This window comes from Bufo gargarizans, chromosome 8, assembly GCF_014858855.1.
Source record: "Bufo gargarizans isolate SCDJY-AF-19 chromosome 8, ASM1485885v1, whole genome shotgun sequence".
NCBI classification, from domain to species: domain Eukaryota; kingdom Metazoa; phylum Chordata; class Amphibia; order Anura; family Bufonidae; genus Bufo; species Bufo gargarizans.
Genome location: NC_058087.1, coordinates 15388284 through 15404727, shown reverse-complemented (window position 1 = coordinate 15404727; position 16444 = coordinate 15388284). Strand labels below are relative to the sequence as shown.

Genomic DNA, 16444 nt, shown 5'->3' with positions numbered 1-16444 from the left:
TGTTGTCTCTGTGTGGTAATGCTTTGGTTTTATGGGAAGTACATGGTTTTGCATATAGAGATCCCAGGTTTGAATCCTGGGAGACACAAACATCAACTTTTTTTTTTCTGTAATTTTTTTTCTCTCTCTCTCTCTCTCATTTAACCCATAATAAAAGGCTATATATAATATATAATCAGATAATAACATATTATCACACAAGACCAAAACATATGTGGCTGGAGGAGACGGTTTAATGCGATGAAGTAAATGAGGAGTATGATACCGAAACAGTTTATATTGAAGTTGTGGGTAATAGACCGTGCGGTAATAGGTAGTCAGATACACTCCTAAGTACTTAAAGGAGGTATAATACCAACGGAAATTATAATTCGTTTGGAGAGGGGATTGAAGAGAGGAGGGGATATTAAAGCTTCAGTCTTGGAGGCATTCATTTTATATTCAGTATGGGGACTCGCTCTGGAAGACAGGATTAGCAGACGCAGTAAAGAGGCAACAACAAGTTCTTTGGATCAAACAGTTCAGTGTTTTATTCACACTTTAGCCAACTGACAAAACAAGCAGTCATATTCAAGCAAAAAGTCACCTTGCGGTGTTGGTGGTAGGTCACACCATGCGGCATTTCTGCCTCAAAGAGTCCTTGCTGATAGCAGCACCAACCTGTTTTCACGCTAAACAGGTAGAAAGCCTTCATCCAGACACAAGGCTCCCAGATCCCAACATAGAGACATGGCTTCTTAGCCCAGCTGCCTATTTAAGGACAGCCAGGTGCTGCCAAAACCAGGACCGGCATTCAAAATCCGGTCTGGTATTTGACCTCACCTGGCTGTAAATCAGCCCAGCAGCACATGCTGGGAGGAAAATACCTGTTTTCACAGACCAAACCTCTCACTGTGTCACACCAGATAAACAGCTAAAGGAGTCCAGTAAAGCAAATACATTGGGCAGAGTAATATGAGGATTGAATAAAGTATGTTGATTTTTTTTAAAGAGGAGAAAATCAGCAGAAGTATAATTTTATATATTTTTTTAGTTATTGCAAAAAAGTTAATGCCACAAATTAAATTAGAGTAATAAGAAAAACAGTCCATTATACAACCACAATTCCGAAAAAAAAGTTTTGATGCTGTGTAAATTATGAATAAATGTAAATAAAAACTGAATGCAAATCTCACAGACCTAATATTTTATTCACAATAAGATTTATTCACAATATCAGAAGTTGAAAGTGAGACTTTTACTATTTCATGAAAATAATTAACTATTTTAGAACTTGATGACAGCAACGCAAGGGCAGGGCCATGCCTACCATTGTGTAACATCCTCTTTTCTTTTCACCACTTTATCACTAGACGATTTTCTGTTTTTGCACTTTTGCTTTTCACTACCTGCCTTTCCTGATCCATAACTTTAATATTTTTTCATTTACATAGTTGTATGATTATTATTATTATTATTTTTTGCAGGACAGTTGTACATGGTAATGGCATCATTTAATATTGCATACAATGTAGTGGGAAGTCTGGAAAAAATCGAAATGCTGTGGAATTGGAAAAAAAACTATTTCATGGGGTTTGTTTTTATGGTGTTCACTATCAGGCAAAACTGACTCATGACATTAATTCTCTGGGTCAGTACAATTACAATGATACAACATTTATATTGTTTTCCTTATTTTTAATACTGAAAAATACTTTGGAAAAACAGTGAGTTGGCCATTTTGATTTTATTCTGTTCACGTCATTCGCTGTATGGTATAACTATTTTATATATTAATAGTACAGACATTTTCAGATGCAGTGATGTCTATGATGTTTTTTTATTTTGGAAAGATTTGATTTGAATTTTTATGTTTTTTAATTTATTTTATAAAAACTTTTTTTTATCTTTTTTTTTTATGACCACAAGAGGACCTCAATAATTAGATTGCTATTTATAATTAGTAATAGATTTCTAGCCATTAGAGAATGCAAAGTTCAGTATATTTAAATGCAGTGCTGCCACCTGCTTAGCATGTGCCAAATGTTTTCTATTGGTAAACGGTCTGGATGGCAACCAGGCCAATTCAGCACCTGGACTCTTATTCTGTGAAGCTGTGCTGTTGTGATAGATGCAGTATGTGGTTTAGAATTATCCTGCTGAAATATGCAAGGCCTTCCCTGAGAGAGAAGTCTGGATGGGAGTCTATGTTGTTCTAAAACTTCTAAATACTGTTCAGCATTGATAACAGCATACATGTTCAGCATACAGTGCGTTTTCAAATGTAAAAGCTACCTACTCCATAAGCACATTGTCACGGTGGGGAGTGGGGGAAACTCCCCACCGTATTATACGGGCTGATACTAAGCCTGGACACAGGGAAAAGGCGCAGGTCACCTCCTACTGCCGCCTTAATCCTTACCCTGATCTCCTGACCGTATGCGCGCCCCCTAAAGGTGGGAGGGCTCATACACTGGAACCTGGATACTGCTGACCCTAACGGTGCTTTGCATAGTGGTCAGGAATAGGAGACAACCGGTTCCTCAAGGACACAGATGAACCGGAGTCTCCAGTGGCCTAGTAACAGATGGAAGAAAGATAGATAGAGGAGCAACTGAACGGCAGGTAAGCACCAGGTAAAACAACAACACACCTGAACAACAAACACTTACCTGCCGCAGCAAAGATGGAGCAACGACAACCAAACAACCTGACACCTCCTGCGACCACCGGAAGCAAGGCTGCTCCTAAACTTTAGGTTCAGCCCTCCGGGAAACCAATGGGGCCACCTTCCAGAGGCATAGACAGACAAGGAGATGTCTAGCAACTATGCCAGGCATAACACCAAACATGCCAGACATAGTACACCAAACAAGACATCATCACACACCCATAACATAAACCCACACCAAACACAACAACAGGTAAGGATAGGGGATAGAACATAGAAACAAGGGGGTGACATTGATGTTCAACTAGGATGGCCCTAAGACTGGACAGATGGAATCCAGGAACATCAACACTCCAACACACACACAAAGGCTGGAGACAAAACTAGATCTCAGGCTCAAAACACAAGGATAAATAGAGCCTAGAGACCATTACCCAGTTCCACACCAAGGAAGACATTAACCCCAAAACACCAGACAGAAGGAGGAAACAACTTAAAGGGGAAGTTGTGCACAAGCATAAAAAGCAACACGTTGCCACAGGCAACAGCATGCGTGACAACCATATCACGGCGCACACATAATGCATCCCTATACCATCAAAGATGCAGTCTTTTTAACTATACGTTGATAACAAGCTGGATGGTCCCTCTCCTCTTGAGAACATAGAATCCATGGTTTCCAAAATACATTTCAAATTTAGATTTTCTGACCACGGAACAGTTTTCCTTTTTGCCTCAGTCAATTTTAAATGAGCTTTGGCACAGAGAAGATGGTGGGATTTCTGAATCCTGTTGATATATGGCTTCTTCTTTGCATGATACAGCTTTAACTTGCATTTCTGAATTATACAGTAACCATATTTTATCTCTTTTAAAAAAAATGCTTTTTTTCACCCAAAAGCAAATACTAGTGAGTGCTTCCAATATGGAAGCGCTCACTAGTATGCAGTAGGTGTGGGGAGTAAGGAGTGAAAAGCTGCAAGTGCTGCCGGTACTCAACCTCCCTGTTCTTCCTCCCTGGGGCCACTCTGCACAGTCCTGACTGCTTACAGGTGACAGTGCAGCGTGGTCCGGAGAAGACAATGGAGCGCGACTGGAGGAACGAGGGTGCAGGAGAGGTAAATTAATTAATTTATATTATCTCTGATCTAAGGTCTGATATGGGGGTATGGCATGTAAGTCTGATGGGATCTGACATGTAAGTCTGATATAGTCTGATCTGAGGTCTGATGGGGGCCTGACCTGAGGTCTGATGAGGGTCTGATCTGAGTTCCTGATATGGAGGTCTGAACTGAGGATCTGATATGGATGAAAAATATTTTTTTCCTATTTTCCTCCTCTAAAACCTGGGGTGTGTCTTATCATCAGGTGCATCTTATAAAGTGAAAAATAGGGTAATTAAAAATACCCTTACAACACACAGGGCAAACAGGTCTTTTGCATAGGGATGCATAGTTCAGGGGCAGCGGTGAAGTGGCTTTTTGTTTATTTACTCCTCCATAAGACCTCATTTATTATACCTGTTCACACATGAGACAAGAACAGCACTTTTGGCTGCATTTATATTAAAAACTTCAGGAAAAATAAATGCATAAATTTCGACACCTGAACCACACAGCTCCGTCCTTTTCTGTAGCTAATGGAACTGGTTACTGCAGCTCTCCACCCACTGAAGCGAAAGGTGGTAGTGCTGTAGTAACGAGATTCCTTCTGGGAAGACTTTATGGAGCTCTGTAGTTCCTTTATTGACTTATGGCACCGGAGCTACAATGTCAGAGCTGATGTGACACTCCACACCCCTGCCAATCAGATATTAAAGGCTTATCATGAAATTAAATACAGTAAAACGACCTTCCTTATATATATAAAAAAATTACTGTCCTTTGCTGTCTTTTAACGGTGGTGCTAGCCACACACATCAGATAAAATTTAGTTAAACCCTTTTCTTTCCCTTTTATTATTACCATTCTGTATAATGATGTGCCTTGTAAATCTAGTATCCATCCTCCATTGTGCTGATAAAAACACATTCCTGAGTGATCTCAGAGACATGCGTGATGCACACAGGAGGAGGGGTTGATGGAAATAACTGTGGTCTGCACTAACAATTAATTAGGATTCCACCAGAAACTTCATCCTAGGTAGGATGTAAGTATTTATTTGCCCTATCTCTTGTACACCCCAGGGTGTCAGTCATGTGTTATAATGTGGTAGGCAGCAATGTGTTATGGCATAGCTGACCAGATGCCTACCCCATATTTAGGGTAGTGAGGTTTACTTACTTTTTATTATTCTGTTAATTTCTCCTGCTTTTGTGCAAATTAAACAGGTAGAAATGATAGGCAATTAGCAAGACAACCCCTATAAAGGAGTGGTTCTGCAGGTGGTCACCACAGACCACTTCTCTGTTCTCATCCTTTTTGGCTGTTGTTTTTGCATTTTGTCATTGCTCTCATCCCTAGAGGTAGCATAAGGCGGTGTCTACAACATACAGAAGCTGCTCAGATCCAAGATGGCACATCAAAGCGAGCTGTGGCAAGAAGGTTAGCTGCGTCAGCACAGTGTCCAGAGCATGGAGCAGATACCAGGAGACAGGCCAGAATACCAGGAGACGTGGAGAGGCTGTAGAAGGGCAACAACCCAGCAGCAGGACCGCTACCTCCTCTTTTGTGCAAGGGGGAACAGGAGAAGCAGTGCCATAGCTCTGCAAAATCACCTCCAGCAAGCCACTAATATCTATGTGTCTGCTCAAACTGTCAGAAACAGACTCCATGAGAGTGGTATGAGGGCCTGACATCACGAAGTCGGTGTTGGGCTTACAGCCCTCCATGTGCTAGCCAGAGATACGCTGACTGCCATTAGGTACCAGGATGAGATCATCAGACCCACTGTGAGACCATATGCAGGTGCAGTGGGCCCTGGGTTCCTTTTGATGCATGACAATGCTAGGCCTAATGTGGCTGAAGTGTGTCAGAAGTTCCTGCATGATGAAGGCATTGATGCTATGGACTGGCCTGCCCGTTCCTCAGACCTAAATCCAATCGAGCATATCTGGAACATCATGTCTCATTCCATGCACCATAAACTGTCCAGGAGTTGACTGATGCTTTAATCCAGGTCTTGGAGATGATCCCTCAGGACAACATCCGCCACCTCATCAGCAGCATGCCCAGGCGTTGAAGGGAGGTGACACAGGCACGTGGAGGTCACATACACTACTGAGCCATATTTCCTTGTCCATAGGCATTTCTACTGAAGTTGGATCAGCTTGAAATTTGATTTTACACTTTGATTTTGAGTATCAATCCAAATCCAGACCTCCTGCGATATTAAACTTGATTTACATTGATTAGTTTTACTTTTTTTTGTTCTCAATGCATTCCACTATGTAATGAATAAAGATTTGCAACTGGAATATGTCATTCATTGAGATCTAGAATGTGGTATTTTAGTGTTTCCTTTTTTTTGGGGGTGGGGGGGGGGCAGTGTATTTATTCACTTATCCTGCGTAAGTTTATTCATTCTCATTCTCAAATCTTTTGAATTCACGTTACATTCCAAACCCACAGATTTTGGTAGCACAACTATGCAGGGGCGTCGTTAGGTCAAAATATTCGGGGCTTGAGCCCCGGATGTTTTGACCAGTGCCCCGAATGTTATGCTGGCAGTCATTTCCACACAATCTCCTGCACAGCCCGGAGCCTGACTCCGCCCACTCATGTGACTGATCACGTGCTCCTGACATCATGTAAGGTCCTTCTGCCCACTAGTAACTATCAACTCCTGAGGTAGGACATGTGAATGGAGCATTTCTAGGTGCATTGGCTGTATTCTGCCCCCTGCCCTGTACTGTACCCCCCCCCCATGCTGTACTGTGTATACCTACTGTACCACATATGCTGTATTTTGCCCCCTGCCCTGTACTGTGCACCCCATGCTGTATTCTGCCCCCTGCCCTATGCTGCACTGTGTGTGCCTCCTGCCCTGTACCCCCTATAATGCACTGTGTGCCCCCTGCCTTATACTGTACCCCTATAATGCACTGTGTGCCCCCTGCCTTATACTGTACCCCCTATAATGCACTGTGCCCCCTATGCTGCACTGTGTGTGCCTCCTGCCCTGTACTGTACCCCCTATAATGTACTGTGTGCCCCCTGCCTTATACTGTACCCCCTATAATGCACTGTGTGCCCCTGCCTTATACTGTACCCCCTATAATGCACTGTGCCCCCTATGCTGCACTGTGTGTGCCCCCTGCCCTGTATTGCGCCTGCTATGCTGTACTGTACCCCCCTGTGCCCTGTACCCTGTACATTGCAACCTCCCTTCTCTGTCTCTAGTGCTTGGCACTATCATGGCACAATAAGGCCGGTTTTACATCACGTTTTGCCATTCGTCTAATGCAGGGGTAGGCAACCTACGGCACTCCAGCTGTTGTGAAACTACAACTCCCAGCATGCATTATTGCTCTGCTCTTCTCATAACTCCCATAGAAATTAATGGAACATGCTGGGAATTGTGGTTTCGCAAAAGCTGGAGTGCCGAAGGTTGCTGACCCCTGGTAATGTATACATAAAATGTATATGTTAACAGGTGACTCAGACTGACAACATCAAAAAAAATGATACGTTAATGTATACATATTTTTTTTTAACAGACTTTGCAGGATACAAAGCGTAGTGTGCTGCGCTTTTGTATCCCATTTTCCAACGTAAACATTAAACGGATGGCAAAAATGTGATGTGAACTCTCCCTTACATATGCACATATAGGATGCCAGGATAGTCATGGAGGGGGGGCCCAGTCAGTTCTAGCTACGCCCCTGGCTGGCAGGGTCGGCAGCTCTGACTCTCCTGCACTGCACAGCCCCGCCGTCCTAATCCGTATCCTGCAGTAACTGAACTTTAAAACAGCTCTTATGATCTCATTACTATCTTACACACTCAGCTCCGGAAACATGCAGTGCTGGCGGCGCTCGCTCACTGACGTCACGCGCCTGCTCCTCCCACTAGGCGGCGCAGGTGCGTGACGTCAGTGAGTGAGAGCCGCCCGCACTGCCTGTTACTGGAGCTGAGTGTCTAAGTCAAGATAGTAATGAGATGTGTGCTGATTTAAAGTTAAGTTACTGCAGGATACGGATTACTGAGGGGATGATCTGTGGGGTTGTCCAGACGGCTAGGCCCTTCACAGTAGTTATTAACCCGTTTCAGCAGTCCTCCATTCACTAAAGGGCTTAATAACTACTGTGAAGGGAGGACTGCTGAAAGGGGTTAATAACTACTGTGAAGGCCCATGGGGGCGTGGCTTCATGGGGTGGGGGCGTGGCTTCACAGGGGCGTGATACATTGGGCTTGTGCCCCGGATGTTTTCAGACCCTATCAACGCCCTTGCAACTATGTAATCTGTGGTGGGATCTCTCAACACTCCCCAGACGGGGAAAGACAGATAAGGCACAATGAATTTGAGACAAAAAATGAGCAGGAGTGAACATGTTTTTGGTGGAGTAGAAATGAATAGCATCAGTAGTACTTGAGACCCCACAAGACTTTATGTACTGCGGAAAAGCAAACAAATCTACAAAAATCCAACAATTTTACATATAAAAAATGCAAACATAACTATAGACGATATCATAAAAAACCTACAAAAATGAGTCACAAATTACTAAAAATACATGAAAAATTACATAAAATAAAGATGATAAGCAAAAAAAGGCATCATCACCAGCAATCAAATACTACATGAGAGTGTATAAATAGTATAGTAGATAACTTGGGCAATACAGGGTGTAATCACATAGCATCAAAGCACAAACTACCAGACATAACACTGGTGTGTGTAGCCAGGATGGTGCCACCCCAACACGCCTTTCAGCATACCTTTGCATGTTGGTGTGGCACCATCCTGGCTACACGCAACATGGGTAAAGTTAACTTTTCTGCTCTGATTGGACCTAAACATATGGGCTTACAGTGTATTCTGCTAATTACTTTTTTAATGGAGTTCTAGCAGTGTTATGTCTGGTAGTTTGTGATTACACCCTGTATTGCCCAAGTTATCCTACCATTACACAAATAATCATGAATATACTGTATGCACTCTTATGTGGTGTTAGATTGCCAGTAATGATTCCTTTTTCCTCATCCTTATTTTATGTAATTTTTTTTTAATTATTGTGTCAATTTAAGATGTTTATATATTTTTGGTACGTTGTGGCTCATTTGTGTTCCTTTTTTTGGTATCTATTTGGAGCCTTTACCAGTCACTGTATGGTTTACTTGGGTATTTAATTCTACACACTAGCACAGTCACGTGAAAGGTTATATGTATCTTTGCTGTATGGTCCATTTTGTTTAATTATACACAATATCATATTATTTGTAATTTGTTACATTACCGACAATGGAATTTGTTAACAACATAAGACAATCAACCCAACAACAAAAGCAGCAACAATAGTAAAAATAAAAGTCATGATTATATGATTCTTAAAGGGGCATAAAACCAATTTTCAAAAGACTAAACATTTTGTAAACAAGCTCTCTTCGCTGACTATTCCTCCCTCCACATGGACACCTTGCCCTGTCAATCAAGGACAGGGGGAATGTTCAGGGAAGCAATGGATGAGCACCAAGTGGCTAGGGCATGTCCTTGGTGCATTTGTGCCCTAATTTGCATATATAAAAATGTATAACTTATTATTGCTAAAGGCAGCAACAAACCTGGAAAAGAAAGATATGTTGTTAATCATCTAGGGCAACCTTACCAGTGTAATATGGCAGTTTAATAGGGTTGATGCTGCTGACAGATGTCCTTGAAACTTGTTTTTAAAATAAACCTGTCACCAAGAAAATGCAGTGCACCCTGCAGGCAGCTTTTTATAAAGTAGTAGGCATGTGGGAGGTCTCATCGGTGATTGACAGCTTTACAGGCAGACGTCAATCAGTAATAAGACTTCCCGCTTGGCTACTGAGCTCCGAAAGAGTACAGATTGAAATTAACAAATGACATGTTTTAATGAATCTTTTCCCATAAAGCTATTTATCAATCTGCTCAGCTCCTGCTCTATAACAAGCTGTCTGCATTCTCATCGTGACAGGTTCGCCCTAAGAATTCTAGTGGTGTTTGTTCTAAATTTTCAATGTCATTACCTATACTTAAAAACAATCCAGAAATGTTCCAATTCTTATCCTTATACAAGATTCACCTCCTCTCCCTCCCTGCACAATGACCTATGAACAGGTCACAGGGCATGCCCACAACATTCTTCCTTAGAAGTCAATGAGTTATTTCCAGACTACAGTTTCCAATGGTCCATCATCTGGCTACTGTAAACCATCTCTAAATTTCTGTTAAAAGAGCAGAGCAGTTGCTCAAAAATTTTTTAAATAAAAACAGAACAGAAAAAATGTTTCAGTAATTGATTTAAATTAACTTGGTGGAGGTAACACAGAACTTCCTGCATTGGGTATAAACATATAAAACACTCAAAGTGGTAAAAAAAAATACTTATATAACAGAATAAACTTCTAACACAGAACAGCCTGATCTTGTTACTATAATAGGTATAATAATGTTATAAAATAAGTATAATTGTGTGACATAACCTCTGAAAATATCCACAATAGGCGTTCTAAAATACGCCTGCAACTAAATTACTGGGTAAAGCTGTTCTTATTGTGTAATGAGAATGTTCATGACAAATCAGTGTATATGGCAAGTCTAGCAGAACCACAATCTATAGCTTTTTAAGAATTTCACTTACAAAGTCTAGGAGTCTAATGAAATGTCTAGATTTAAAGGGAGTCTACTGAAATTATATGTCCAAGCGTCTACTAAAATGTGTAGATGTCTAGGAGTCTACTGAAATGTCTAGATGTCTAGGAGTCTACTGAAATGTCTAGATGTCTAGGAGTCTACTGAAATGTCTAGATGTCTAGGTGTCTACTGAAATGTCTAGATGTCTAGGAGTCTACTGAAATGTCTAGATGTCTAGGAGTCTACTGAAATGTCTAGATGTCTAGGTGTCTACTGAAATGTCTAGATGTCTAGGTGTCTACTGAAATGTCTAGATGTCTAGGAGTCTACTAAAATGGAGACATGTATTCCTAACAGGGCAGGCAAGTCTCTTGAAAAGATTTCTGACAGGTGTCTCTGAGTGATCTTTCTGCATATGATTTATGGGGGTCCCATTGACTTCAGTGGGGGTTATTTTCCTCCTTAAGCTCCCCCTTGAAAAGTCTGTGAAAATCAGAATCTGCTAACTTGAATTATATTTGCATGAAGGGAAGTACCATTTATTAAAGGTGCTCTACTGGCACTGTCTATTTTGGACTTTGATGACACATCCTGATCTTAACGATCTTGTGGAGATCAACATCTGTCACAAATTCACAGCAAGGGAATGTCTTACTGCAGCTGCATCTCCCTCCTTTCCTACATTTAGTCTAATAATCACTCTTACAGTAAACAACAAGGGAATTGCAAGGTGCAGGGAGGTAAGATAGATGCCACTTTTGGCTAATAAGACCCATCTTTTTATGTGACAGTTTTATATTGTCACATGTATCACCACTGATTTATGAAAAAAATAATATATATATTATGACAGGGACGCTTTAAATTCCTAATCTGTGAAGCAGCTATGAATATGTCTTTTTAATGAGCTATCGATGACTACTGTCACACTGAGAGGCAATGAAAGTGGCCACATGGTCCTTCTCGGCCCTTTACCTACATCAGCTCCACTTTTTGCTCCTGCCTCTGCTGCAGTACCCTGAAAATGAGTTTGTGTTTCTTGTAAAATTCACCTAGTGCAGTAGTCTCTCCTGCTTGATCTTTATTAGGACGCCTTCTAATTTAAAGAGGTCTCCATACAGGACGGATTTATCATCTACCTGTGAATATTTAATTTTTCATTTTTAACCCTTTTAGCTTTAAATTCTGTGCTGATAAATTTTTAATATATATTTTCATAAGGATTAGAACTTTGGGTTTCTGATATAGAGCTCCAAACCCACTGCATAAATAAAGAGTTAAAGGGGTTTTCCAGAATCATAAAACTGATGACATATTCTATTAATGTCAGATTAGTGGGCGTCTGGTCAGCTGATTTAGCGTATTACCAGGAATAGCTCCATACTACAAGGTATAGTTCCATTCTACCAGTCACATACCAGACACAGCTTTTCAGTTTTGGCTATGTCTTGTACTACAGCACAGAGTGGCTCAGTTCCAGTCACATATACGGGACTGAGCTGTAATGCCAAGCAAAGTGTCACGACCCATGGTCTTGGTCGTGACTCTGGATCCGTATGCAGTTGCCTGAGGTTCGGTTCTATTGTCAACCACATGGTGAGGGCTGCTTGTAGGTTGCCTCACGTGTGGTTGCCGCTGGCAACTTGATTGGGTACTTGGCAGTATAGCAGCTTGCTAGGCACCTGTTGTGTGTGTGTGTATGTATGCACTTGGGAGCCGCATGCAGTTGCCCACGGTCTGGGTGTCAACCGCAGCTGGGGCACTTAGTTGTATGCCTCAAATGCGGTTGCCGCGGACAACAGATGTGCATGCGGTTGTCTTTGGCAACGTGTAGTTTTATGTATGCACTTTGTCTGTTTGTTGTGCACGAGGTTATGTTTGTATGCTCTAAGACACCTCCCTTCACTTGCGGTTGTCCGCAGCAACGTCTGGTGTTGTGAGCATGTGGTGGCAGTGTCTCGGCCTGCTGGCTGTTCTTCAGGACATGGTTGCCACGCATGCCGTTGCCGGCGGTAACAGGTGAGTGTGTTTGTGTGCTTTTCCCTTTGTGTGGCTTCACTACCCTGCCTGGTGTAGGAAGGGTTAACTCCCTTCTTTCTGTGTGAACACTGGGGGTGTCTGAGTATGGGTGTGGCTACTTTGGGCTATAAAGCCTCTGCTTAGAGCAGTAGTCAGAGGGGGTTCTTCAGCCATGCAGTGCTGGAGACATCCTCCTAGGTAATCACCATCTGCCAGTGGGGGCCACCCTTCTGGTAATAAAATTATGTTACACGGTGTTATGTAGGTGTGTGTGGGGTTTCCTTATTATTGCAGCTTATGGTCCTGGGTTCCTGTGTGATGTCTGGTGTGTGCTGTGTTCGTTTGTGTTCTGAACAGGAGCACTTGCACATGGGTTCCAGGCTTTGTTGTCTGTGGCAGGTGAGTGTTGTGTTGGTTGCATTTGCCTGTCACTGCCATAAGTTATTTCTGTTCCCCTTGTAGCTTGGCCACTTTAGACTCCTGTTTCTCCGTGTCCAGGAGGAACGGGCTGTCTACCCAGCTCCTAGTTCAGGGAACGACAGAGGGTCAGTAGGGATCCGAGGTTCCTGAGCATGGGCCCTCCTACCTTTAAGGGTGGCTCATGCAGCTAGGAGTCAGGGTCAGATTAGGGAAGCGCTAGGAGGTGACCTGCTCCCTAATTCTGTGGTTCTGGCCAAGTAGCAACCTTACCATCACCTGGCACCGCACGGCTGAGGGTTTTCCCCATCCCCAGCCGTGACACAAAGCTACTACCAAAACTTGGACCTATTCCTGGTGACCAATGAAGAGGATGAAGCACTTGTTGAAGAGTCCGTCCCCCACCAATCTGATATTTGTGGCCTATCCTAGGGATAGAACATTAATTTTATACTCCTGGAGAACTTCTTTAAAACAATATTTGCAGCCACCACAGCATACAGCGTTCATACTAAGGCAAAGGTGATAGTGCTAATAAGTGAACCATCGTGCTGCCCTGTTCTTGAGCAAAGTACTCAAGGAAGACAAGGCCTGACTTCCAAGCTGCACCCACTGCCTCTGTATCTCATTCATTATTCTAGTTTGTCAGATGCAGTTATTTTATCAATAAGCAAAACGAACGGTATGGTCATATCGGGCCATGTCTTGTGTTTCTTTTATTTTTCAAGTTATAACAGGGACGCGTTTCGGCTTGTCCTGAGCTTTTATCAATGGTTGATAAAGGCTCAGGACAGGTCGAAATGTGTCCCTCTGATAACTTGAACAATAAAAGAAACTAACTGATTGAAGATAGCAAGTGCTAGGATCTCTTCTATATTCCACAGGGACTGACCCCCTTCATGTGCACCACTGAGTGCCGACCGAAATCCGTAATTTTAAGAGCATATACCATGGGACAGGTTACCTTTCAACAAGGGCATCAAACACATATCCATATTGGACTATAATAGTTGGCAGTAAGAACACTCATTACAGTGCATTTGGAAAGTCTTCAGACCCTTTCACTTTTTTTTTTTTTTTTTTTATATTTTGTTATGTTGCGACTTTGTTTAAAAAAAACCACAAAAAAAAATTTTTTTCCCATCATTCTGAAATCAATACTCCATAATGAAAAAGTGAAAGCACAGTGTTAGAAATCTTTTCTAATTTATTGAAAAGGAAAAAAATTAAATATTGCATTGACATTCAGATATTCAGACATTGATATTCAGTCAGACCCTTTACTCAGGATTTAGTTGAAAATGTCTGATGAAGTTCATGTCAGAGCCCTGGCTGGGACACTCAAGGACATTCACAGAGTTGTCCCTAAGCCACTCCTGTGTGCTTAGGGCCACTGTCTGAGGTCCAGAGCACTCTGGATCGGATATTGATTATAAGAATACCTCTGTACTTTGTTCCATTCAGATTTCCATCAACTCTGGCCAGTCATTCTGTCCCAGCCACTGAAAAAGACTCCCACAGTATGATGCACCCACCTCCATGCTTTACTGTAGGGATGTATTGGGCAGTGCTTTGTTTCCTACAAACATGATGCTTAGAATAGAGGCCAGAAATCTTCTTTCTCACAGTCTGAAAGTCCTTTTTTTTGCAAACTTTCTTGTCTTTTACTGAGGAGAGGCTTTTTTCTGGCCACTCTGCGATAAAGAGCAGATTCCTGGAGTACTGCAGTGATCGTTGACCTTCTGCAAGTTTCTCCCATCTGCACACAGGATCTTTGGAGCTCAGACAGAATGACCAATGGGTTCTTGGTCACCTCTCTTACTAAGTTTGGTGGGACAGCCAGCTTTATGAAGAGTTTTTGTTGCAAACTTCTTCCATTTCAGAATTATTTAGGCCACTTGTGCTTTTGGGGACTGTCAGTCAGCAGACATTTTTTGACCCCTTCTTATAATCTGTGCCTCCACACAATCCTGTCTCTGATCTCTACAGGCAGTTCTTTCCTTACGATGGCTTGGTTTTTGGTATCTTTCCAAATCATGTCCAATCAACTGAGTTTACCACAGATGAACTCCATCATGATGTAGGAACAGCTCAAGAAAAATGGTAGGCCCCCAGAGCTAGTGTCATAGCAAAGGGTTTGAATACTTATGTACATGCAAAATTTAAGTTTTTCCTTTGCAATAAATTTGCAAACATTTCTAAAATTCTCTTTTCACTTTCTTATTACGAGGTATGGAGTGCAGAATGGCGAGGGAAAATATTTTTTCTTTTTTTTCCTTCATTTTAGCACAAGGAGGCAACATAACAAAATGTGAAAAAAGTGAAAGGGTCTAAAGACTTTTCTAACGCGCTGCATATACTTCCGAGGCTCAATATGTAGTTTGAATTCCTCAATGTCCAATTCATCTGGCTGGCAGATGCAGCTTTGGTAGCATTTTTTCAAATTGCTGCAATGTATCCAGAATAAAAATGTAAACTTTTCAAACAATCTTAACCACTTTGTTTTAACAATACAAATAAACATCTACAGTGCCTTGAAAAAGTATTCATACCCCTTGAACTTTTCCATATTTTTTCATTTTACACCCACAAACTTAAATGTGTTTTATTGGGATTTTATGTGTTAGACCTACACAAAATAGCAATACAGTATGTGTGAAGTGAAAAGAAAAGGATATATGTTTTTCAAAGTTTTTAATACATGAAAATCTGAAAAGTGTGGCGTGCATTTGTTTTCACCCCCTCTACTCTGATACCCCTAAAAAAAATCCAGTGTAACAAATTGTTTTTAGAAGTCACCTAAGAAAAGGGCCTAAGAAAACAAATACGCTTGCAGAGGAGCCCTACACATTTTCCAGAGCTGCTTTATCTTATTTTATTGATCTAAAGGTACTGTATATTGATGGAAATCCTTTGTAAAAGTGTACACACCAATGCATCAGGAGGATGACAGTCAAAGAAAGAGGATGATACATTTCAAAGCTTGATACAGAAATGTGAATTACTGTAATGCATGACAATAAATGCATTATTAATGTAAGAAAATAAACCAAGAAGTGACACACATAGACATACCTGTTTGTTACTGTAATACGGGTCAATGTCCTCCATTGGTTCGGACACCATTCCTGAAGGTATGTCTCCATATATAAAAGGCAAGGATTTGCCTGCTTCCAAGTCCGAATTTGGCTTGGGCCCATTTTCATCGTCATCATCTCTACGATCCTTTGCTGGTTTCTTAGCTTTTTCTTCTGCAATGCGCTTTTCGATAGCTGCAAGAGATTCTCTAGTGAACAGGCGAAGGCTGTCAGGTCCTGGTGGGGGTAAAAGTGGCTGTTCCATCTTCTCATCCTGCACTAATTACCAATCAGCTTCTCACACATGAAGGTGCTGGAAATAAAGGGAAAAAATTGATAAAAATCAAGAAACCATATATTCTGTGGATAAATAACAGTTTCATAACCAACTAGCCCTTGCAGAAAAGTAAGTCCATAGAACCCTCAACATGGCTCCCAGCTTTTTGGACTGTTAAGAAGTGCAAGAATGTACTATAGGTTCACACATTTTCCAGTTGTACCATAGCAGCCACAGCATTTGCCC

General features: G+C 41.6%; 1 protein-coding gene across 11 annotated transcripts in view; it reads right to left on the bottom strand.

The window, feature by feature from the left end:
• Positions 1 to 16186, bottom strand: part of LOC122945786 (sodium channel protein type 2 subunit alpha-like) — a 188573-nt gene extending 172387 nt beyond the window's left edge. For all 11 annotated transcript variants that reach the window (XM_044304982.1, XM_044304981.1, XM_044304983.1 and 8 more), the window contains exon 1: positions 15920 to 16186. In XM_044304982.1, coding sequence (XP_044160917.1) covers positions 15920 to 16186 — 267 coding nt within the window. The remainder of the gene's footprint in view (positions 1 to 15919) is intronic.
• Between the last annotated feature and the right edge of the window lie 258 nt (positions 16187 to 16444).